This window comes from Phalacrocorax carbo, chromosome 3 (genome assembly GCF_963921805.1).
Source record: "Phalacrocorax carbo chromosome 3, bPhaCar2.1, whole genome shotgun sequence".
Classification (NCBI taxonomy): Eukaryota; Metazoa; Chordata; class Aves; order Suliformes; family Phalacrocoracidae; genus Phalacrocorax; species Phalacrocorax carbo.
The window spans coordinates 88,812,644-88,839,689 of record NC_087515.1 but is presented as its reverse complement, the minus strand read 5'-3'; the positions used below and the strand labels follow the sequence as shown (position 1 = coordinate 88,839,689).

General features: G+C 38.3%; 1 protein-coding gene across 3 annotated transcripts in view; it reads right to left on the bottom strand.

Annotated features, from left to right (window-relative positions):
* The window catches only part of RNGTT (RNA guanylyltransferase and 5'-phosphatase), a 192,378-nt gene that overhangs the window by 8,492 nt on the left and 156,840 nt on the right, over positions 1 to 27,046 (bottom strand). For 2 of the 3 annotated variants that reach the window (XM_064447647.1, XM_064447648.1), the window contains one exon: positions 26,765 to 26,831. The exons of the other annotated variant lie outside the window; for it this stretch is intronic. In XM_064447647.1, the coding sequence (XP_064303717.1) occupies positions 26,765 to 26,831 (67 nt within the window). The remainder of the gene's footprint in view (positions 1 to 26,764; positions 26,832 to 27,046) is intronic. 3 annotated transcript variants of the gene reach the window in all.

Genomic DNA, 27,046 nt, shown 5'->3' with positions numbered 1-27,046 from the left:
GAAGTGCCTTAGGAATGACAGCAGTTCTCAGCCAAAATGCTTATCCTCAGCAGCAGCAATGCTTTACAGTGCCAATGCTTCTGCCATACTGTTGATAAAATGCCTTGAAACAGTATTCAGCAATTTCAACACGGAAACTCCCACCACACTAAGGACTCAGTGGAGCCTCCCTTAATTAAACACTTATTCCTTAGCCTATTTTCAGGCAGCCAGTCAGAATTAGAAGACCAGAGGATCACATCTTGGACACGGGGCTGTCAGAAGTGGTGTGCATTAGAACAGTATCCCCGGTCTGGGCTACAGCTGTGCCCTGGGCAAGGACAAACACCAACCTGTACACTACTTTCCTTTCAGGAGGAAGGAAATTGTTCCTCGTGAGGAACACTAGCTGTTCCTGACTGCATTCAATCTAGTTATCAGGAACCGCCCTACTTACCGATCAGAAATCACTTCCCAAAAATACAGATGAGCTTCCTCTTGGAAGCTGTTTCACTACATTACTGCTAGATTGCAAGATGTGATTGGAAAAAAGTTGCCAAGAGCTGCACCCCATTTCAGCAATAGCTCATTATCAAATCAGACTGGATGTAATACAAGACCATTGCCTAAGAATGTTAGATTACATGAAGATGACAGCTATCTTCCCCCCCCCACCTCCCCAGCTGAGAAAGGTTTCCCTCTGTCATCATCGTCTAGGCTATTCACTAGGAAAAACTTAGGTGGGGTAAGCTTATTCTTTTTCTAAGAATGATAACAGTTAAGGTTTAAGAAATCTCCCCTTTTCCAGTCTCCTTCCATAGCCTATGTTCTGAAAGAAATTAAAAATGTATTTTAAAAAAGTGAAACATCTAACCCATCTCAAATTATCTTGCCTGGCAGAATAATGGAGCCATTTTGAGATGAGTCACATCAATGTGTTTATATGCAGCCACATTTATGTTAATTTCGAGCAAAATGTGAAAAACCAATATATCCAGCTGAACAGAGGGAAACCATTTACACTGAATGTAGTTAGCTCTAGTCCTGTGAACATGCCTCCATTATCTCTGCCAGTGGCCAAGGCTTTTCTGTATATCTCCACAGTGCACTTGATCAGACTGGTCCATCATTCCACCTGTTGAGTCATTCTTTCATTTACTTGAAGCACAGATACTTTCTGTGAAGACTTCACTTAAACATTAGCCTCATCACCCTTAATCTCGAATGGAATTCCTGGGCAAGCTCCTACTTTACATAAGAGGTATTAACCTAAAATCTAAATTTGCATTGTTAATTAATATTTCAGAAAGCATATCTACAATGGACAAGCTTAAACATTATAAACACATCTACCTTCCCAATATTGAAGTTCTTTGGAAAGAAAAAAGGAGGTAAGCTTTTAGATAAATGGAGACTTGAGTGAAAGAAGCCCTATGTTTCCATATGCATATTTTTTCAAAGTAACTGAAACTATTTTAGCTCAGTAAATAATCCCCTTTAAAGAAAGTGATGTTTAGAAGCAAAATCTTAACACATTCTATTTCAAATCCTTTGCCTCTTTAAATGCCTTTTTGTTGCACTTTCCCCTCTATTACCAAACATTTATAGAAAGAAAATAATTCTTCAATTCACATATTTCTATTGCTTATTCTACATCCTAATCATCAGCCTATTTCTAAGATCCCATAAAAAACGATCATACTAGTAGACACAGAAAATGTTAACTTCCATGAGAGAACAAATGAACAAAACCAGCAGTTGAAATCTTATGAAATTAAAAATATTGTTATTTCTAAATACAGAATTTTAAAAAGGGAACCATAACAAACAGGCAAGATAGATTCTATTTTCTAAGAAGAATCGGCCTTTTCTTTTTCTAGCTGGCACATGCAATGAAGGAATTCCTTTTCGATACACTCAAATACACAAACTGTTTTGTTTTGTTTTTTTAAACACAAGTTCCAATGCCTGGAGGGCAGAAAAGTTTAGAGCTGCCACATAAGGCCTGGAAAGTTTTTTCTTCCTCTCTCTCACATCATAACTAACTCTTCTCCATTAGGATCTATTCTCATGGCCAAAGGAAACAAACAAGTGCAAGCAGCACATCCCAAAATAAATGATCAGCTCTGTGTTCATGAGGGAGAAGCATTTTGGTTCCTTCCCAGGCTCCTACTGCAGGGGAACTGGAGCCCACACCTTCTCTAGTCAGCCGTCCTGCAAAAATTAAACCACATATTTCTAAGAACTGTAGAAAACATATGACATTTGCGAGCTCCTTGTCCTGAGGGTAGTGGGATACATTCAGCCACAAATGACAGTTTAGGAAATAAAACCTCTCCAGCAAAACAGCACATCTCAAATCCTGATTTATGCATTACTCCCAAATGCTGTGACTGCCCACAATTCCGAAGTACTATAGACTATTTCTAAACTTCTCAAGCAATGTGGAATGCCCTAGATGACAAAGAATTAACATGCCCACTGGTACTATGACTCTACAGCAGTAAGAAGACCATCTGAAGACCAACGAGAAGCAATGACAACAGTCAGGGAAAAAAAAGAACAATTAAGGGGAATTTGAGGAAATGAAGAGGGGTCAAGACTTCCTGAAGGAACAGGGTAGAGACAGAAAAAATAAAGCAGCAGCAGTAACAAAATAAACAGCTTCTGAAGACAGAAAGATAAGCCAAACTCAAAACAAGATCTTTCCAAAGACTGAAGACTTAAAGGCGACAAGTAAACTCCAAGGGCCTTCATTTCAAACCAAGGCAACTGAGCGGAAATGAGGTGTGACAAACAGGGCTCCCGTTTGTTTTGAGAATATACCTAAAGCAAAGCTTCGAAGTGCATGATTTTAGTGCATGCCCAGCTTTCCAGAGGAATGTGTGTACAGACAAAGACTATCCTGGAAAAGCACTCTTATATGTGATTACAGGAATATAAGAAATTCTAGTGATTTGACTAAGGGCATCCCAGGGAGCCAGTAGCCATGTAGCTTTTAGAGCCCCCAACACTTACAGGGCACGGCGCACCACCTAATAGAGATAACAAGTTTTTCCTTCAGTGCTTCTTCCTTGTTCTTGGACAGCTTGTTCAGATGTTTTTAAAGGACTTTTTTCCCCATTCATAGATCACAGAATCATTTAGGTTGGAAAAGACCCTTAAGATCTCTGAGTCCAACTGTTACCCTAGCACTGCCCAGTCCAGCACCAAAACACATCCCTAAGCACTACATCTACACACCTTTTAAATACCTCCAGGGATGGAGACTCAACCACTTCCCTGAGCAGCCTGGTCCAATACTTGACAACCCTTTTGGGGAAGAAATGTTTTCTAATATCCAATCTAAACCTCCCTTGGTGCAACTTGAGGCCATTTCCTCTTGTCCTATTGCTTGTTACTTGGAAGAAGAGGCCAACCGCTACCTCACTAGACCTCCTTTCAGATAGCTGTAGGGAACAGTAAGGTCTCCACTCAGCCTCCTTTTCTCCAAACAACCCCAGGTTCCCTGAGCCACTCCTCAGAAGACTTGTTCTCCAGACCCTTCACCAGCTTCGTTGCCCTTCTCTGGACACGCTCCAGCACCTCAATGTCTTTATTGTAATGAGCGCCCCCAAACTGAACACAGTATTTGAGCTGCAGCCTCACCAGTGCTGAGTACGATCATTTTCCTACTCCTGCAGGCCACAGTATTCCTGATACAAGCCAGGATGCTGTTGGCCTTCTTGGCCACCTGGGCACCACGAGTGACATCATACCTGCGTACAGGCCAGGTTCCTGTGCCTGCCCCTTTAGAAACTGTGCCATAAGTGACATCAGAAACACCTACACAAGTTAGGTTCCCTTGCCTGTCCTATCAGGTATTAAACCAGCAGTGAGATAAACACCTGCACAAGCCAGGTTCCTACACCTGTCAATCAGGTACTCAGACACCAGCAACCTCACAAGCACTTCACAGGATGAGTTCCTGCACTTGCCCTATCAAGTACTCAGCCACAAGTTGTAACAACCCCATGCAACGCTAAAGGTTTGGGGAAGAATGGCTGGAAAGCTGCCTGGTGGGAAAGGACCTGGGGTTGTTGGTGCACAGCTAGCTAAATATGGACCAGCAGTGTGCCACACAAAGTACGTCATGTTTTCCACAGTAAAACTTCTCAAAGAACTATGAAAATTTAAGAGATGGTTACTAAATGCCCGCTCATACCATGAGCTTACACAGGACCACAAATATTAATACTCTCAACTGGCAGAAGTTAATCAGTTAAATTATCTGCTTCAAACCAAAGCACACTTTGTAATGTAGCTTCATATCCATTTCTTAATATGATTCAAGAGATTATTTTATCAAAAACATAGATGTGTTGAAAGTAAAATAAGACCACTGGTAACCAATTCTGTTGCTAAATTAAAGATACTGATTGTGTTTCCTTTTAAGTAATGTATTACCCAACAAATGGTTATCAGCTTGGGTAAACACAATGCAGTTTGTATGTTTATTTAATATTAAAGAAGCCTTCTAAGTCTAACTGTGCTGCTTCTTGTGTCCATAGGAAATGGAAATGCTCCAATTCTGAGATCTCATTCCTGGAAAGAAACATTAAGAAATATAAAAATTTTAACATTTTTGTTCACGCCAAATTAAACAACAACACTAACACCAAGCACTGGAAAAAACATGGAAAAAGCCAAAAAGTAAAATCATGTTTCAAAATCACAAGAGTGAGGCTTTTTAAAATTGCGTATTTCTTTAATTTGTTTTTTACTTCTAGTGTCTAGCATTCACATTTCATGATGTATTCTTTCTTTTTAACATATAATATTCTTGCAAAGAATCTCTCTTTCTTATATGTAGTAATTTCAAATTTGGACACTGTTTTCTGATACATAGAAGGGGTTGGAGTCCTGGGGTTTTCCTGACAACTGACTGATGGAAACATCAGAAGTAAAAAGCCTTCCTCTTATCAGTGATATTACAAGTTTAACTACTTTCAGTACTGGCTGGAAATAGATTTCCTGATGTATCCTGGAAGGTCTCCTGTACACCTGACCTTGCAACACCATCTGAACTATCTGTAAGAAACTAATGCTTTTCTGAGCTTTGTTCGGGATTCTCAGAGGAACACTGGTATCTACGACAAAGCAGATAACTAGTAACTGCTAAGACCACAATGGGGAAGTATAGCTGTGTTGGTACAAATGCTTTGCTTGACGACGCGCACTCTTCAAGATATTATTTTTTCTGTACTACCCATTTCACTCAATGGGAAAACCTGGTGAGACACCGCACACCAACAAACTCTGAGAACACTTTTGGGCATCGTAACTCAGGCATCTACAGTACTCGAAGCAGAGCTGACCTTCCTGCTAGACTTTGCCATCTCCATCTAACTGCTGAGGGAACTTTAAAGCTTTTCAAAAACCTATTTTCTTTTAATCATCATCAAGATTGGGAAGCAGAGATCCGAGGATCCATACACATCTTGAACAGTTAAATGAAACAAAGTAATAAATGGTTGTCCTCCTAGACAGACAACCCTTGCCTAGTCACTCTAGTCATCACAGGTCTATGAATTAAAGAAAAAAGATCTCTGTACATCTTCTGTAAAAACTGAAAAATGGAAGAAATCTGTGCTGAGGACTCATGAACCTGGCGTACTTCCACTGTGATGAGTTCTTAAATAAAGTCCTATTAAAAAATCAGCTCATATAATTCTGACCCTCAGCATGTGCTGATGAACTGGAAGAAACTCTAGGGGATGGGCAAACTGCAGTAAACACCCAGGCAAGTAAGCAGTAACAGCTCTCAAAGCAAGCGGCATCGTGAACTTAAGTGTAGAGAGGTTGCATATTTGGTGCAAACAGAGCTTCACCGGCTCTACAGCTCATGAATTTGTAGGAAGAGGTAAGAACTGCTTCACCACAAGCACCTGGGGTAACTTTGCAGAGGCCAGACAGAAGACAGCCAGCTTGGATTTTGCACACCAAGAATAATTATACCGCTAATAATCCTTGGGGGTCAGTACTGAAACTTGAGGGTGGTTGTCAAAGTACAGAAGAAAAACAGGCAAATGCAAGCAAAGTAGTAAAATGCCACAGCAAACCGCAGAACTGATCAGCAGGTTATGCAAAAACAAATAAGTGAAAAAATCCTTAGCGTGAACGACAAGGAATTCACTGGAGGTTTCTGAAAGAAAGCCACCCCCATGAGGAAGCTAAGTGACTGTGTTTGAGGGGAAGATAGAGCAAGGATATATAGTGCAAGTCGATAGAAAAAGCTGTAATCATAATGTAGCAATGATTCTGGGAGGAAACATTTCACCCACAGCCTGATATATTTTGAGGACTGTATTTCTAGTTGACATGAGCTAGCTCATGAAAGCCAGTCCTAACCCTGATTTGTGTTTTATTCACTCAGACTGCTGTTGCAAAAGGGAGTCAGCCCCAAACTGAGCGCACTGTGTGCTAGGAAACAAAGATCCAGAGACGAGCTATGCACCAATAGTAAAGAACATACTTGAAAACACCTCTTAGCTCATTCATAAATTATGAATTTCATAAGGCTTATTATTCTCAGTTTGCAAACGGGGAAACAGAGAGAGATGGTTTGTGGTCACACAACAGGGAAAGCATTTACCCCCCATTAGGTTTTCTAAACCCAATCTTAATTACCCCTCACGTACTTAGGCTACCAAGAAATCCTGTGACACAGGGCAGCTGAGATCTCTTTAATAATTTATCAGCAGAAACCCAAACAAATCTTCTGGAGACAAAGCAGTGCTATCACTGTTTTACAACGTTTGGCAATGCTATTCCTATACCTCAAAACAAACAAGAGGAGAACCTAGATGACTGTGTCAGAATAGGATGAAGGCTTTTTCTGATGTTTTCTGCTCTTCACATGTTGGACTTCACCTCTGTAATGATGGTTCTTTTGACAAACGTTTGTGTTTATCACACAGATTTTATAGTGTACATTCTCATTCTCTTGTTTTTTCATATATTCTTTGTACACACGCTATTACTACTGTAGGAGTCTAAACTAATTTTGTTTTATCTGTACTCCTCACACCCTACGAGGTGTTCTGCCACACCGCTGGGGATGGGTTACAGGGAGACTCCCCGGGGCTGGGCTATCAGGAGCTTCCCAGGAACCTTTCTGTGCCATCTGAGGAAAAACTACGAGTCACATAGTATCTGTCACTATTTATACAGGTCCTGGCTCTACAAACTTTTATCCTTCCAAGTTATATACCTCTAAGCAGTTTCATAAGATCAATTAGCCTGCACTAGTGTTATCAGGATTGGGCTCTAAACCTAATTCTCGTCATTGCTTATCTGGCTTCTGAAACAGTCTTAGAAGAAACCGTGGTTTTATACTCTTTCAGAAAAACACCAAATGATACCACAATAAAGCAAAAGACATTTAAACTAGAATCCAAAGTAGCTAGTAATGGCAAGTGAGTCTTTTAAACCCACTTTTACTTATAACAACACGCAGCCTTCAAATTACAGCCATTATGAATCATGTACTTTTCTTCCATTTAGATGCCAAACAGCCAGTTTTATATACTTAAAGTTTTTTTCCCCATAAATCAAAATTCACCACTGAGAGCAACTGTGTTAACACTACAAGGAAATTTGTTTGCTTTGTTAAATTGAGCTTCAAAAAGCATGAATTGAACATACATTTGTGATCACAAGTAATGCCTCTTCTTACATCCATTCAAAATGTTTACTTTATTACAGCTTATTATAAATGTACTGTCTAAAATGCAACAGCATGACTGTTCAATTTCCAGGCCATAATTTTACGATAATCATATGTTATATATTCATATGTCTACTCCACTGCATAACAAAGCCCAAACTGGTTCGTTAGCAGCTCTGCTTTCGCCATGGTTCAAATTTCTTTGCCTCAGAACATTACTGCATAACAACATTAAGAAAGAAATAATCAAAATTTTTTCTTCATATTCTTCACTACAGTAGGCAAACAAAGAAACATATAACACTGGAAGCTGAATTTAGCATACTGACTTTATCAAATACTGGTATCTAAGTGATATGTAAATTATTAAACATGCTATGCAAGCATTATTAGAAAGGTGGGGGTAGGGAGCAAGATTATAAATTTATAAATGTTTTCATCATCTAGAAATCCTATTAATACTTGAAAACATTGAGATGGTACAGAAAGAACGTGCGCAGGAACTAAGACCAGAACTAATTAATCTCCTAAATTAATCTCCCTGTATTTAACATGTGTTTCAGTTTTTGCCTAGGACATATTTACAAAAAGTAGTACATTTTTTTTTCTTCAGACATTTCAGAGGAAATGCCTAGTTCCTCGTAAATCTGATACTAGAACATAGAGGCTTACGGGACTTGTAGGAAACAAAAATTCAGACGCTCCCCATCCACCTCACTACATTGAACGGTTTGTCATCAACCCAGTCTCCTATGAACCACAGGATCAAGCTAGAGAGGAGAGCTCAGTCTTGCTCATCATAGCTTTTATAAGGTCTGTGTAATACTTCCTATTTTTAAAAGAGCGCTATATCTTGTAATCGTACAAGTCTCTTACAGCAGAATAACGTCTTATTTTTTAAAGAAAATTTTCAGGGTTTGTATTTGTATTGTATTAGAAAGCAAGAACTTCAATTTTCAGATACAGGATGACAAAAAAAACCCTCAAACCTCAATGAATTTTAAAACCCCGCCACTTTGAGGGGGCATGCTTACCCCTGACTGCTAAGATTGGAGTTCACAACCCTGCTGACTCAACCTTCCATTTTTGTAGCTAATGACACAGGATGAGTTTCAGGTGACTGCCAGAACCACTTACAAGAGGGAGTTGATAAATGCCTTGATGAGACACTGCAATAATATAAAACACAAAGCCAAGGAGAGCCAAATGACAACCACCACCAAAATAACCTATTCAGCAGTGCTATGAAATCCAAATAATAAAGCAAAGATGTGTTGGGGTAAAAGCTGCGAAAGCCATGTTAGGAATTTTTCATTGTATTTTTCATCCTTCTAATATTTTCATCAGAAGGAAAATTATCTTTTTTTCCCATTACTGATAATACATCACAACAAAAAGATGGCTGCTGACTTAATGCAGACTTTCAAAAAATAGCTTTGATCAAAGCAACTGCTGTAGTGAAAGTCAAGTGCCCTAACTCACTTCCCAACTGCCTTTATAACATTGAGCTGGCTTGTACTCCCTCCCTTTCTTGAATAGTTTGTCTTAAACTTCAAAGCCTAACTGGCTTTGAGGCTTAAATCACAGAAAGCTTTTTTCCTCCTTCTTCAAAAGCAATTAAAGAAGTTCAATATAATCTGACCTATAATCTAAAATCTAAGCATGCAGGTCTTCTTGATCATTGTGGGGTTACAGAACGGAAAGGGCTAGATAGGGAAGTAATCGTGGCTCAGACACTGCAAATGGTTTTATGGTGTCTGCCAGCTGATGAGGTCAGTCCTCTAAAAGAAAGGTAAGCAGGCGCTAATCTATCAATGGCACAAATTTGTCAGTAAATGAGGTTATAGAGGTGTTCTTACTGCTTTAACTTTGACTGCAAGCCCCTGCCTCCTTTCCATTCCATGTTATTAATGAATCTGCAGTTAGGAAGCCAGATTTCCCAGGACACCACAGTAGCGGACAGGGGTGGGGCAACAGACCGCAGTAATCATGAGGCAGAGGAATGGACAATATTCATGGACTTGGAAGAGTCACAACTGGCTTCAGATGATTTTATGCTTTTTTCCAGATGTGGTCTGAGAAACCTATGATTTTCTTGGTCTGTTTGGGCAGCAGTGTTTCTAGATATATCAATTAGGATTTTATCCAAGTTTCTGTTTTACTATCAACTTAACAGAATTACAACTTTGAATGCTGACAACAGGAGATAATTAATGGTTTGATAGTTGGTCCTGCCAAAGCCCTGACAGGCAGGAAAGCTGGGAAAGCCCGCTGTACATGATCATAATTTTCATGGCTTTGCTCATACACTTTGTTACTGTATGATAGATCAGTATCAAAACAAGCGAGCAACGATACTTAGTTTTCATTCTTATTTCACAAAATGACTTCAACCACTTAGCCTGCAAGAGCTAAGGCAAGTAAAGCCAAGGAAAGTCTCTGAGTTTTCTAACCAGGTGACCTCTCCAAAAAATGCCCCGTTGTAAAGCTGTGGCCTGCAAAGGGCTCTGCATGGGCCAATTCTTAAATTCTCCAGAAATCAGAGCCTAATTTGAGTGCTCTGCTCAAGTGCTACAGCTGTGTTTGAGCAGCCATTCTCCCCCCACCTGAGGCCCAGGACTGAAACAGCATTAGTTCTCCAACAAATACAGCTGAAAACATTTGTTTTGCTTTTCACATGATGTAGCAGCATTACAAGTAACATCATAAACCCCTTCCAGAGCCAGCTGATGTCACTAGCAATTCCAGCCAGGAAAAAATCAATTCTTAAAGGCTCTTCTCTAGAAGAATAGGCAGCACTGGAAAGGGGTAAGAAAAGGCAGAGAAAAAACAGGTAACAGCATGACAACTCTGTAACCTGTTACCCAATAATCTTGAAGTGTATTTTTATACATTAAACCAACTCCAACCAACCAACTTGGTTTAGATAAAAGAGTTTTACATACATAGTTCTACAGTTGAAAAGCCCAAGGTACAAGGGAGTTCATTTGTCAGGCAAGAGTGCACACAGTGGGGAAACCCATGAACTGAAATGGAAAGCCTTGGCTTGTAGTCTCCTGCTATAACTACGAGCACTAATCACTAATTACAGATTTTTTTCCTTGAAGTTCTGAATGAAATATTAACAAGCTAGTAATTAAGTAATTCAAGGTTTGTTTGCTTTAGTGTTAACTTCAGTATTTTAAGTCCAGAGCCTCTGACTCACTGATCTATAAACATCCTTCTAAATTATTCAGAGATGTCCTTTGTTTTCCCTTCTATTGAAGTTAAGTTACTCTGAAACCTCTTTCTATGCATTAATGGTATCCAAAGTGTAAGCAGTGGAAAGAGAATGTAATGCTGTAGGAAAATACAGTAACTGTATCTTGCGTTATTGTGTAAAAGAACAAAACCATTTTTTCTCTAATTCTGCTTTTGCATATTCCTTTACATTTCTTCTACTATAGACCAGTCTCTTTCCTACATCCCCTCCGGTTTCTTCCACAGCTTTCTTCAGAGGTTGTGTTTGTATTAAAAAAATGTTCCAGCACTTAGTTAATCTGCTCCTGTGATGGTCAGCAATCAAGCGTGGCTAACCATGACCCACTAATGAAATGAAGCAGAAGCTGGGTTGCACTTGTCTGTATTACTATTAAATTATAACTGGGTAGGTTAGCATATGACACTAATCAGGCATTTCATTTCTTGTGTGGTGCAGCATTAATACGTAGGCAATGGGCAGCTTCCCAAGGTAATGCAGACCATGGTAGGTGTTAACCACCTCTGGAACTCTGCCTGAGACCTAGAAGGCTGAACAGATAGACCAAGAGGCTTCACAGCACTATTTTGCTATAGCCTCATTCCCTCCCACCTTAGGGCACTATCAGGGTCTTGGCTGACCCAGTGAAAGAAAGCCCATGGATGACTTTTGCAGAGCTTAAGGGAGAGAACTGTCCTCCAGCGGAAGCCAGGTCTTTACTTCCCTTCTGTACCAATGCTGACTTCTCTGCTTCAAGCATGAAAAATAGATAAAAATCTCACATCAATGCCTGTACAGAATCCAGCATGGCATCTCATGAATCCACCGAGAACATACTAAAATATTTTTTATTACAACACATTAAGCTAAAATCAATAGATTCATTTACTGAAACAGATTTAATACTTCAGCTAATCAAGGGAAAGTAACATTTTTCTGAAAAGAAGTGACATTTCATTATAGCATTCAGTTGTAAAGTCACTGGCAGAAATTTTTCTATATACCAATTAAACAGTAACTCAATGAAGTTAGTAACATAAAAAGTAATATTGCATATTTACAGTTTCCTCCCCAGTAAATGAAAACTTCTACAGTTCTTAGCAATACAAATAAAATGTCTGCACAATGGTTCTAACAACGCTGCCACATCTCTGATCTTTCCTTTTCAAATCTTTCTACGCTATTTTCCCAAAGATATAACATGCTATTTTCTCTACAATCAACCTTCTTTTCCTTTGGAGAGAAGCAGAAGTGGCATTTTGAAAACTTCAATTTGCTGAAATATAATAGCACCGCTGAGCTCTGTTGTTCTTCACTTGTATTCTCACTTTATGCTAGAAAGATAAAACTGCAGTGGTTTTACTACTGTCAAACAAAAAGTAAATAAATAATGGTTTTGTTGACTATTACATAACAAGATACTGCATCACTATTATTCAACTGAGTTTTAGTATATATTTCTCTTTCTCAGATATGAAGTTTTACAAATACTATTATCATTCTGGAATACTGCCAAGCAGAGGTATACGTAACCCTTGCAATGAAAACTGAAAGCCAATCTGATGAAAAAATAATTTCATTATTTCACTGTAAATCATACAAATAGAGGAACAAATTAAGAATGCAAAAAGAAATAATCTTACCTGATTTACTGTCTATGTACCACCTCATTTTCCCCTAGGATTACTGCTTTCTAGGTATTCAAAGGCTTTCTTTGAATTGTATAGGCACTATTTATCATTCCCCTGTGTAGGAGATAAGCTTCCTTCTACTTTTACTAGTATGAAATCTCACCTTTTTGCCTACAGGCCAGCCTTTCATTAGCACAGCCTAGTTCAATTCCACCCTCCTCCTTATTTGCTAACCTTCTGTAAGAGCCACCAACTTTCTCATCAGAAGTCTAACCAAGTCTAAGCTTGCAGGATTTATCTGGTTTCACAGATTATAATGGAGGATAGAAATGGTGGAAAAAAAGGATCTCTGGAAATCTATTAGCTGTAGCTGAAGTGACATTTAGGCCACAATGCTTGTCTGTGGGGAATACTATACTGGAAATGCTCACTTGCTGTTGAAACAGCTGTACAATAGGAATTTGGTTTTACTCCAGCCTTTAATCTCATAATTGGGAAAGTCCAAAGAGACAGGAAAGATGGGTATTTGCACCATTATTTTAGGTACTTAAAATTTAGGAGCTAGTTTCGGTATGTAATCCACTGAGCGAGACTGGCACTTCTAGAAAGCAATTTAGAAGACCCAGCAAGGCAACTGTCAGGTGCTTTTCTTAGAGGTTTCCAGATTCACCCTTGGATTCAGCTGTTTTCTACTCTCTATACAGGGAGCTGGGAGCCTGTGGGGTATATGGTGGCTGAAATTAGTTCGTGTGACTATCCTCCTTTATAGGTATTATAATTAGACAGGATATTATCCACAACCCCCTTTTCTTTGTAAGCTAATATCCTGCATAATTATCTAGTTTGATATTTCTTCTACCTTCTCTGTTATTGTTTGCGGGCCTATTCTTTTTCATTTATCTAAATTTAATCTGCATTTGCTTTTTACTAGGCCTAAACCAGCACAGTATCTCTCAATATGATCATTTTTGCCCTCAACTGTTTTTCTCCAATCTTATCACTATCTGACATTTAAAATATTTCTCATTCATGATGTTCACTATGCGTTTTATATATACTATAAAGAAAGGTCTCAGAAACAATTTCCTAGCAAAAGAATTTCCCTGTTACACCATCTCTCGCCCTTTGCAACTTCAACATCTTGATTTATTCATGAGTAATTTATTTTAAAGACATTATCATCTGCATTTCCAAAGGTACTACAAGTTCAGCTCATTTATCAAGTTCAACCTCATTTGTTCTGTTGAGACTCTAAGTAACCCACCTCTAAAAAGCTTAACAGATTTAGATATACTCTGCCTACCAACAGTTTACAATAACAATTTTATTTCTATTCCCCCCTCAAGCCTGATCTTGGCTGATATTCTCATGATACTTTAAAACAACAAACTATCAAGAAATGGTTAAAAAAAGACCTAAACGACTTTGTCCAAACATCTTTCTATTGTCTCATTCAATTAGAATAAATTTGTAATAGGGTTTGATTTTTATAATTTTATTTGGAACTTTTTTTTCATCTATTCTCTCTGATTTTCATCCATTCTACTGCCTTTATTTAATATGCTATAGTACCAGCAAAAGCCTCTGTTGCAGAAAGGTCTAATGCAGAATAAATAGTCAAAGAACAGATTTTTAAAAATCAGAAGAGCTTAAAAAATAACAATTACTTTAACAAATATGACATGAAAAGAATAATTTCTGAAGGACACAAAGACACACAAATTTAGGACACTACTTTCTCTGAGAAGACAATTATCTACGAGTTTCCTAAATTGCCTAAAACTCTGAGAAGCTTCAGCCACTGCTATACTGTTTGAGTATTGTATTCCAGTCAAAAGAAAATGCAAATGCAATTGCATTTATAGAAACTAAGCGTGGGGATGTCTACATCAAAGGCAGAACACTCCCTGTTGCGACTCAGTCAAGCACAGGAGCTGGCCCCATAAACAGCTGTTGCCACCAAGGTACCCTCAATTACTCAAAACAAATTACACTCTGTATGTGCAGAGGCACACCCAAACCAGGTTTGACAATGCAGTTATAACATGGGAACAGCTGCAGCGACAAATTACCATGTTCAAGAGCTTAGAATTATCATGGACAAATCATCCTCTAAGATGATTTTTGTAAAACATAAGAAAGCAAAACAAAAGATGGTGCCAGCCCCAAATCACCCATGTACAGGAGCCAGAACACTCTCAAACACTGAAGCCTCAGAAAGAACAATGTGACAAAGAGGACGAGGACAATAGCCAAACAACTTGCACTACAGCACGAGAAATCTGGCAGTTTTACAATGACCTGATCAGTTATTCTGCCGTGACAAGTAAGAGGGCTCAATGCAATGCAGATGAGAAGTATCTGTAATATCTATGCTTGTTTATTGCTAAAACACCCCTCTATTCCTAGTATCTTTCTCAGCAATTTTTAGTTGGTAGTGAGCAATAACTTTATGGTTCAGAGACACAGCTTAACCCTTTTGTTTTGCTGTCTCTTCAATATGGAAAAGAAACTATTTGTCTATTAATGTGTTCTTTTAATGAAACATAATCTGCATGTCCTAATGCTCACATTTATCATAGTATGTTTTCATACCACTGGGCATAGGAAAGCTACTGTAAGCACAATCTGCTTATCACTTTGAAAATCCAGTTTTCTATATGACTATACTTCTCAGAATACTTTCTTTATGGGGTCAACAGTAAATATTTGGAAAATTACAAGGAAGGTAAGACAGCAAATGGATTCAAGAAGGAACACTGAGACAACAAAAATAATGAAAACTAAAGTCTGATGGCACATATATTAGCTACTGCTGGTTTCAAATCTCCTTATTTATCAAATGAAATGAAACAGGAAAGTCCAAATCAACCATCCCTAATGCGATAAAAAATTGCTGGTTGGCTTAATCTCATAGGTATGATGACAGAAGTACTCCAACCAAAAGAACTGAAGAAGAAAATATGAATGGTCTTAGGGATTAATTTTGGAGGCTCTTAGAAAATAGGAGTCACCACAGGTCAGTCTTCTGCTGGAACAGGAGCTGCAGACAAGACTGGAGGAGAAGGGAAGGTATGAATTTTAGATAGCACAACCATGGCTTCCCAGCATATATGCCAGTTTTGTTTCTGCAGTACTAAGGTGTTTCGTGTTGTGCACTCTTACGCATTTGTCTTCCCTTACTAATATCCATTATGCACAATTGTTACACCCCATTTCACACATTTACAAAGTCTCCTCGGCTTGTTTACATCCAACAGCTACCCACTGGCTGCTCTTCTTCCAGCCTGTTACTCTTGATCTTTGTTGCTAATCTAGCCAGTGCTGCCACTTCCGATCTCTTCTTTGCTATCATTGTTTTAAAGTTAGTTATATGGCTCTGAATAATCTATAAACCTCTTAAGTTTTAGAGACATTCCTGAGAACACCAGCTTCTTTCAGTTCCAGTTATGCTCACAGGTTTTTAGTTTAAGCTAAAGATGCTTTATTCTCAATATATACCACACACTCCATTAAAAAATCCATACTGTCTCATTACAGGAAAATAGCTGCAGAATGACTTCAAAGGAAAAAAACCCAACCCTTTCTTCTTCTAAACAAATATTTTAATGAAGAAAACCAGCACATTCTTACATTCTTGGAAAGAGGACCATAGGATCTCTGGAAGGTAATGAAATTTTACCTCTTAATGGAAAAAAAGATGCATCTCTTCATATTTTTGATGTTACGAGAAAACCAGCCCCTTACAAAGGTAAACATTTAGCAAGAAAAAAAGAGATACTAAGAACGGAACTATTGAAAGCCTTGTATAATGCAAGTTATGGTCACAGCCGTAGGAATAAATAAGGAAGAAAAACTGACAGGTATAATGTATGTTAATAATATGGACTGAAATTAAGCTCTATTTAGTCAGTAAAAGCAGAGGCTCAGAAACATCCAACTGTACAATTTCCCGATAAACACAGTAAGTGATGCAGTTTTATATATCCTTAAGAAGTAGTTATATATATTTTGGCGTGGTGAGTGCTTACACTCTAAAATGTCGCAGAACCAGAAAAATTCAGGTTAGAAGGGGCTTCCAGCCATCACCCAGTCCAGGCTGGGTTAACGTCAAGTATGAATTAGGTTGCTCAGAGCCTTTTCCAGTTAAACTTTGAAAATCCCCACTGACAGATATTTTACAGCCTCTCCAGGCAACCTGCTGCCGTGCCCAACCAATCTCGCTGTGAAAATTTCTTCCTTACGTCCAACTGGAACTTTCCCTCTTCTCCTTCCCTCTGCATCTCTGAGAAGCGTCTGACTTTCCTTTTTCTGCGATCTTACTTTAGGTAATGGAAGATTGCAATTAGTCTTGTCCCTCCCCCCCCACTTGCCTTCTCTTCTTCAGACAAAAGAAACCCAATTTCTTTAACTCTGTTCTTTAACATCACCCTACAACACAACCCCTGCAGGAATCGCTCCAGTCGGGTGACTTCTTTTGTGCTGGGGAGTCCCAAACAGCACACAGTTACTCCAGGCGTGTCCCTCAACTGCTCGATCAGAGAACAGTGACTTTCCTTGACATGCTGGCTATGCTGTAGCTACCACAACCCAGAGAATGGTTGGCCTCTACCAGCGCAAGGGCACATGGCTGGCTTGCATTCAACTTGTTGCCTCTGCGACCCTCAGGTGCTCTTCTGTAGGGCTGCTTCGCAGCCAGTAAGGCTCCAGCCTGAGCTGCTGCAGGGGCTTGTTCTGTCCTTGATGCAAACCCTGTATTTGCTTCTCTTAAACTTCAAGAGGTTCCTTTGTCAGCACTTGTTTTTCTAAGCTTTTTGAGAAATGAGGTATTATCATACTGATTTTCTATTGCTAGGATGTATTTATATTCCAAAGCCAAGGAAATGGAAGGCTTAAAAAACTGCAATCTGTTCATTTTTACAATACTCATTAAAAGCATTTCAGGATATTTTTTTTTCTTAAACAGTTAATGCAGAAGTAAATAGAAAACTAAAAAAGAATACCAACAAATTAAGGTCTACAATAAATTAGCTATTATTTTAACCTACCCTGAAGGCTTAATTTATCCTGTGCTTAGCAAGAACAAACTTGGATTGATTTTGGAAAAAAAAAAAACAACACAACTACCAGGAGCTGAAATAACAAAAGCTGCAAAATAAAAAAAAAAAAGAAAAAGAAAAAAGAAAAAAATCATAGTCCAAAACCAAGCACCAATTATTCTATCTTGTTGGCAGCAACAACAGAAAACTGCAGAGGTAATCTTCCTAATTCTGTGGACTTCTATGGAACACCACATGCTTTACAAAGAACAAATTTTTTAACTGAATTCATAGGCATAATCATGACAAAAAAACAATACGGGGACTATCTGATCCATCAGAACAGAGCGAGTTTATAAATTATAGCTCATTAACATTTTGTTCTTAGGGGCTGCAATTGTGGCAGCATACAAAATCACTGCTTCAGTTTTTGCAGGGCTCATGCAGATTTCCTTGTCATTATTCTTTTTCAGTTTACGTCACCAGTTCCAAGGCTCAGCTTTTTTTTAAAGTATTTTTTTCCCCTCAATGTGCCTATAGAGAATAAATATGCCTACTGTATGCTGGCATTTACTGTAATAGAGACACACATATGAAATCTATTACCATTCATTTATGTTATTGGTATCTAACATTCTCAGGCAGGGCTGAGAGCTCTAATATTCCAGGGACTACACAAACACACAGGCAGTCAGGGCCCCTTGCCCTTAAGAGTTAGCAATTGCTTTTAAAAAAAGCTGCAACAAAGAATGTCAAGATGTAGAGAAATGAAAGGAAGTCAAGGGATTAAGAATTACGACACATGCTCTTTTTTTTCCTAATTAGTCCTCAAAGTAGTGGTTCAAAAGTATCCTATTTTCAGAATGAACTAAATTTTCTACCTTTAACAAACATGTAACTTAGGATGAGCAGTGGGTGATTTCTTGCTAGCACCTTACAACATTTTCTAACTTGCAGTTTGTTCAGTAAATTCTCACTAGCACTCCCTCATCTTCTTTACAAGATATAAACCATGTGGGCAGGCCAGTTTTTTACCTCTCAGTTTCTGTTACTGCTGTCACAAATTCAGAATTTTGTTTCTGAATATGTTCGGATTATTGTTTAGGACATAAAGTCAAAGAAAGGCACCTTGCACTTGGGACAGATGATTGCAAGACGTGTAATCACTCCAGGTGTGTCAGGTTCATTTCAAGTCCTAGGCTGACCCATGAAAACCCTCTCACTGCTGAGAATTAACTCTATTTTTAATGTAAAACTTCCCTGCATTCCTGAGGAAGGCAAACACAGCCCATAACCCAATGCCAGGTAACTTTTCATATATCCCAGACCATGTGAGCACACTGAAGATAAAAACTAAGACACTGAATTCTACTCAGTGCTTTATGTGAAATCAGTGCAGAGGAAAGGAAAGAGTGGAAGAGGAAGACAGGTTGAGGCACTGGAAGGCATTATCTCAGCTTTGTATGACTTCCCATGAAAAGGCTGCACATCGCCATCTTGTAACAATAAACATTAGGAACAAAGCTTAAAACCCCACTCCACTAAGAAATTTATTTTGAAAGATTACCTGGCAATCAGCCCCACCTTTTAAGTGTTGGTGCTAAAACTGTTTCCACGTGTTGACTTCTGCATGACACATGAATATAGGTGGTTTTCACAAAACACAAACAGCATAAGAAAAAGGAAGAGAAGGATTTCCTTATGCAGCTTCTCAACAGCCCAACACTATCAATTCCAGCAATGCGCAGTGCAGCTTCCACATCTAGCAAGAGGATGTGAAAATCCTGCTGTAACATTGCACAAAACCCTAAAAAAATTAGGGCCACCCACCAGTTCTGTTTAGAAACTGTTAACAATACTAAATATATATTATTAATGTTGATGAAACAATACCCTAAAGATACAGTTTGAACTTCAGAAGACGTAGAATATTACACAACTTTATCCTCGGTTTGTGTGTTTTAATTCAGAGTGACTGTGTTTAATGAAATGTAGGGACTCAGATTATCTGAGTTTATCTTCTTCTTTCACAGTCGCCGAATCATATAATTATCACATTCCTTCTCAACACTGGAAAGGTGTTTGTTCCTAGTGGAAGCTGCATCCAGATCTGTAGCTCCCAAAAGTATTCTTCAGCTTTCAGAATAAAATTATTTCTGTCCAGCATAATCCATTTGTTCTCCTATCATTGCTTTCCCGGTTTAAAATAATCTTCTCCCCTTCTTCTTCCCCTCACTGCCTGTATTAACCCTGCTAATATGAAGATTAAATAATCCTTCCCTAACACTATGTTGCTAAGCTAAGCAAACAAGTTATCACTTTTTTTTTTTTCCCCAGTTTGACAGGCCTCTGTTCAACCCTGTGGTGTTTCTTTGAGTTTGAAATGATTTGTCTTCAGCATGAACAACCAGAATCAAACACCTACACATAAATCTATATTTCCTCTTTCTGAGGAATGTCTCACTCCAGAGATTGTAGGGCTGTATTTGTCATATCTTCACACTGAAGGTAGGTTATCCTTATGTTTTGTTCTATGGCATTTCACATCACATAAAATATACTAACAGCACAAAACAATAAGACAGGAGATAGGCAAAAGAAACAAAACTCAGACTATGACTTCACCATGATGAACAAGAAATCCTTTCCTGCTGCGGCAGTGAATGCAAAAACCTCTGTCAATTGTATGAAAGTCCAGTAAGCAAAGCATCAAATAATTAGGGTACCAACATACTCTTACTGGTTGTCAACAGGCACAGAGGGAAAACTTCTACACGTATTTTGCTAAAAGACCGTACAGACCGTGTTGTTGTGGAGCTCTGTCAGGACACCAACTGAGTGTATGGGGAAAGTTGGACTAGCACTCTTCCTAAATTTGGAGTAGTCTGAAGAGCTGTACCCTAACAAGGTGCTCCATATCTGTCCTCTGTGATTCGAGAGCAGCAGTCCACCTGGCTTTGGGACCACTAATTGGTAGTAGAAGCCGCCGTCACTCAGGGCAGAAAAACATGCCAGCTTCAGTCAAGAAATCAGCAGCTTATCCTAGTTTAAGAAACAAGCTCCTGAAAGCAGAAAGTTCACCAGTTCATGCCTTTGCCATCTTCTTTCAGGAAAAGATTGTTTTATAAATTGTGGCCAATCACTTCAGTAATCATCTACAGATGTCTGATAAAGCTGAAGGAGTCACGAATGAGGCTAGACCTCAGAGGCTGGTTCTCAGACATCAGTTCAGTCTCTATGTCTGGAGGAAGGCAAAGTAGCTATGTTGAAGATGTTTCAGCTCTCGGTAACATCACAGTAAATTCTCTGAGTTGCTGATAAGGTGCCTGTGGATCTTAAAGTAAAGGTGGATGGATTTCTATCTAGAGGGTCTACCGCTTTTGATGTGATATGATCAGAGAAATTATTCTGGGGCAATTATCCATTGCAAGGCCTCTCTGGCAGAGCTCCACTATGCTTTATCACGTTTTAAGATAAAAGTGTATTTGCCAAGGGAAAATGAGCCAGTTGGACAAATAATAGCTTAGAATCAAACTGCAGTCCTGGATTGCAGGCGGTAGGTTTAGCTGTCTCAGCAATCAGCAATACTGTTCTCAACTTTAATAAAATCACAGATAACGGCTACTGAGCTGCAGGTCGGAGCAGAGAGCTTGATTCCTTGCCTGTCCTTGACAGCAAGACTGCTGTAACTACAGCGCAAATTCCCCCAAAGCAAACTTAAAACTTTCAGAATCCTTCCACTGGGCTCCTACCATAGAAACGAAACACTAAGAACACATTGCTATTTCCAAGATACTCTTTTCATCATAACTGTACTCATATTCTATTAAATCAAACAATTCTGTTTTGAACAAAATAGTTTTTATTATGAAACTTTTTAATAACTACCCTTAAAATACTAAAAATAAAATAGCAGTAATTAATCTTTATTTAAATGGTAATTTAATGCGTTAAGAGCCCAAAATGAAACTAGTTATTAGCTCAATAGTAAAGACTGCCAGAAGCTTCGTTACTGATTAATAATGGGGAACACAGTGTCCTGAACAGTTTTCCCTAATCCCAGAAGCAACTAGGAACTGAACTGCAAAAACTTTCAAACCTAATAAATTCAATAAGCTATGTAATTTTCTTTATAGATATAATTACTGGATCTAGTGTAGCTAAGTTTTCATTCTAATCTATATTGATCAAATCTCTGTTTTAAAAACAATGTGTCATACATGTTATGAAGACTTCTTGTTCTGTAAACAGGTTAAAACCCCCATAACATACCCTTCCATTGGGTGTCTATTATGTATGCTGGAACAATGGAATTAGTTATTTCTAATAAACACAAAATTTCTATGATGAATTTTTTGCTTTAATCACTTCCTTGTTAGTAAAAGAATACTAACAATATTAAATGTAAATACATTTAAGACAGTTTGCCAGTTAATTCCAGCTGATGTCAATACTTTATCTGGCTGATCAAGATTGTCACTTACAGAAGCCCTTTTTGTTTCACCCAGTTTCCAAAAGATATTTAATAAATACAACCAGTTAAGATCCAAAGAAAGCTGCAAAGCACTGAATTGCTCTGAAGCTATTTGAATGAATGCAGAAGTATATGACAGTAACTACTACTACTACCATAGCTACTTAAATGGGAAAAGATACAGAAAGGAAACATTTATGGTGAAAGCGTTCTACAACACATTTGAACAGACACTAGAATTAAACAATAATTTAGAATAATTTCATTTAGAAACAAAATAAAATTATTAAGAGGAATTACCCTCTGTGAAATAGATTCCTTTAATACAACCTTAAAGAACAGTCCCCTGGAAATAAAATGCAAGTTCAATGCCATGGTGAATTTGACTTTCAAATTGTTAATTAACTTAGTACTCTCAGCAGCTAACTGAAATAGCCATCATTTTTATAAGCCACTGAACTTAACTGAAACTCACTGAATATTACCCTAGAACAAGAGCAATCACAAACACTATGCAGTAACTTGAAAGTTTTGTATCATGAACTCTGTTCAAAGTAGCAACATACAAAATTTTGCAATATCTATGAACTTGCACATTATTGGGAAAGAAAAGTTCCAGGCAGATCCCTCTAGCCAGAAAAACACTCGTTTTTACATTTCTTCTAATCTATCTGCAACCAGATACAGGATTCAAAAGCTTGAGGAGTGAATGCTTCACATTTCTTCTGTATAATGAAGTACAGACATCAAACATCTACCAAGCACTACCACTGATACCACTGAAAGCAAGTCAGAAGGAGGAAGATCAGGTAATTTCAGTTAACCTTACAGGTTCATCTATGTCTCAGAAACATTATAAATATTAATATACATAAATATTAATGAATTATTGATAGGAGAAAGAGACATAGGGAAATCATTCCAGAAAGATGTTAGTATTTCAAGCTCTTTTCCCAGACTTGCCATCTACAGTCTTATCATCAAAGACACTGGTGCAATTATCTCCTGCACAGTTCTGGAAAATCAAACTTGCTTCCTTTTGGGAACGGATACTTTGATAAGGAGTTTCTCTCTTTGCAGTTTTGTAAATGTACATAAACTGAAACATGAATTTATGAGTACCAGCATGGCAGTTTATATGTTTACTATGAATATTTCAAAGGCCTGGTAACACTCCTATTTGTCCAACTGAAAGTGCACTAAAATGCATTGGAAGTACTGCTGTATAATAATGGTTCACTTTAAGTAATAAATCTACACCAACGGAGGAGTGTAGTGGTTTGGGGCATTCCTTAATGCACACATTTGGCAAGAAATGCCATATCTTGATAGAATACATAATACTTGGGATGTTTGCAAATGAACATGAGTGGGTAATTTATATAACAAGAGAGACCAATCCATCACACAGTGAACAAAAGCACATCTGAACTAAAAAGGTTACAAAGACTCTGCCTTATATGTGTTCCAGGACCAAGTGTGGTTCACAGGCCTTTTAACTGGTGGAATCATTAGCAACTGCATATGAAAGACCTGAAGAACTGCTGGGATAAGAATGAATGAAACTTGTGTCAACAGTTACAAAAGACCACTGTATATCTCCAGAGTACATAAATTTCTTTTCTCAGAGCCAACTCTCAATGTGAATTATTACTCCCCATTTTTGGTGCTGAAGATCTGTATGAAGCTGCAATGTTGCAATCCCATCACTCTACACCAGTTCCTCTTGCTGTCATGCAGCCAACATCATTCTAGAATCTCCAAGCAATCAGATAAGAGCCTCAATTTAAAAAAGCTTATTGTTTTTGTTAAGTGTACACCATTTCCCTGTTGCAGCTAATAATACATGAACAGAAGAGATGACCCCGAGATAAATCAGCTTACCACTTCAGGGTTACCTCTGCATCAGAAACAAAGCAAAGCAGTGTGCAAATATATGTGCATCTATATGCCTATAGCTCCAAAAATAAAAGTTATGTTTTACAGAGTACAGCTTGTGGAATTAGCTTATTCAAACATGTCTATGTAATCTACAGTAGTTTAGTGGATAAGCATCTTTGTTTTTCCTAGGCAGTAAACAAAAGTTATTCTGAATAGCCACATTACCTGTTCTGTGGCAAACACAACATTTAGGATGAGACTGCACCAGCAATACATTACCAAAAAGTCTAATATGAGGAGAGGTTGAGGGAACTGAGGGAGTTTATCCTGGAGGAGGCTGAGGGGAGACCTTACCACTCTCTACAACTACCTGAAAGGAGGTTGTAGTGAGGTGGGTGTTGGTCTCTTCTCCCAAGTCACTAGTGATAGGACGAGAGGAAATAACTTCAAGTGGCATCAGGGGAGGTTTAGATTGGATATTAGGAAAAATTTCTTTACTGAAAGAGTGGTCAGGAACTGGAACAGGCTGCCCAGAGAGGTGGTTGAGTCACCATCCCTGGAGGTGTTCAAAAAAACTTGTAGGTGTGGCACTTCAGGGCATGGTTCAGGAAGCATGGTAGTGTTGGTTTGATGGTTGGACTTGATGATCTTGGAGGTCTTTTGCAACCTTAATGATTCTATGATTCTACACTCAAATATCTATCAGATATTTATCAAGTATTGTACCATATATAAGGTAAGAACAGCAAACAGAATAGAAAGTGATAGTGCCCATATCTTGAATACTGTGCCATTCCCTACCCTAAAAAAGCCAACAGCAGGAATACAGAAGGGTATGAAGAACAAAAACAGTGTTGACTGGAGATACTGATTGGTTGGATACAGGGACCAGTTAAGTAGATTAAGTGTTTGTAGCTTGGAAGATACAAGATTGGGGTAATGTGAAAGAGAAGATAAAGTCAGGAATAGAGAATGACCGCTTACCACAGTTCTACACAGAAATAGTGCTACACTATTTCTCCTCACAAAAGGCCTAAGTTAAACCAAAATTATTTATTATGCAAAAGGTTTAAAAGAAATAAAATAATACCTTAACTCACAGTGACAGTATGGCTTTGTATGTTGAAAATTTAGCAGAAAATCCCTTAGGCACATTCAGGGAGGAAGGTCCAGCTGAGTCTATTAAGCACCAGGATGCAGACACCACTTCCAGCAGAGAAGGCCCTGCATGCCAACTGCAGGAAAGCAGCTGCATACTTTGTATTTCTCCTGGTTTTGCACTCTTTCCCTACGCATTTGCTAGCGATACGATACTCAGTCCTGCAGTTTGATCCTGCACGGCATCTACTTTGCAGCTGTCCTGTGAGTAGAAAGGCCTCTCCCTGGCTGCAAGTGATGGGAGGAATACCACTGCTAACTGCAAATGGCTGAAAACGAGTACAGTATATGCTGCTTCTCTCTCAAATTCACCCAACGAACTTACAAACTCTTCCCAGCCACGGGGAAAACCTCCCCATTTTGCTGCCTATTATTAGACATGGATGGCGCAAGTGAGGGCAGGAATGGGGTCTCATTTGGAAGGGGAGAAATGTGTGAGAGAGCTTTTATAAAGCTTTTCAATAAGCACTGTTCTGAAGCATTAACACCAAAAATATACAGGAGTGTTTGTGATGAAACCTTGTGTTGCAAGAAGTTTCATTCAAGAAACATCGAAATTGTTTGATTATGAGCCAAACTCAACTCTATACATGTAGGAACTGGGGAGATGGGAGAAAAGGAACAAGGAAGATGAAAAACATGCATCTATTCTTTTAAAGTAATTCTAAAACAGTACGAAGGTTTAAGTTAGAAAAAGCAAGTTTTAGCTAGATACAATTGGGAATGCTGTTCTTTAGTAATGTAATTAAGGATGGCAAAGGAACACATCTGAGTTTTAGAAATTAAGTTTCATTTTGATGTAAAACAAAATCAAGGCTTTTAAAATTCTGAGAGGCATAAGCGTGGGCTCATGATGGAGGGAACAGTGCTGCCAAGAGTACAGAATATATAGTAATTACAGGTATGATCTGGGACATGGGAACATTTCAGCATTCCAAAACGGATACTATATTTCCACAGCCCAGTGTAATGACTGACATACTAATGCTTCCATCTCTTTGTCCTAAGAAAAATCCCAATGCAACTCATTAAAATCAGTCTGTATATTCTTGTAAAACATTTTTGTTTGCAAGTGACATGACAATAACTAATTAGCAACTGGCAATTAGAAATGTGAAACTATTATAGTGAAACTGAAGGAGAAGAAAGAGTAAGCCATAAAACACAAATGATTTTCCAGCAATTGTATGTCTTTCATAATAAATCTAATATTACTGGGAAAACAACCCGTGCTTTTTACTGCAGTGTCTTCCCTGTCAAGGATCACTTAAAAGAATTACAGAGTTCCAATAGTGGCTTTGTTTTAAAATGTTACTGACAAGTAACCTAAACAAACAAAAAACCACCACCACAACAACAAAAAACCCCACCCAAAACCCAAACCAACCAACCAGAGAACCCCCCATTTTCCTTCCGATAGTTAAACCAAAGTTAAAATTAATAAAACTATTATAGAAAAAACTTTGACAAGTCAAGTACACAGGTGTAACTAGAAGCAAACCTAGAATATGCTAAACATTACCAAAGGAGCACTATTTCCCATTATTTTTCCTGAAGCTGTACTGATAACTTCAAATTCTCTAAATCAAGACTTAAATCATACAGAAGTTAAATTATTTAATAGCCACCTCCCCCACGCCAACTCATTAACCGTACCTTAATTTGTGCAAAAGGTCTGTCAAAGTTTCCAACATAAAGAAGACCAACATTCTGGGTGAGTAGCCTAAAAAAATGAAAAAAATCTTTTAAGATATCACTTTACATCCATTAGATTTTTGCACCTCCAATAGTTGTCACTGAATCCTAGCAGGGTAACAAGCTTCATTATGATAGCAAGAGCTATCTTTGCAAAGCTGATTACACAATTCTATTTGAACTACTACAAAAAAGGCAAGACGTGCATTAGAGATGGATGCACACCGGTAATTTGTGTTTAGG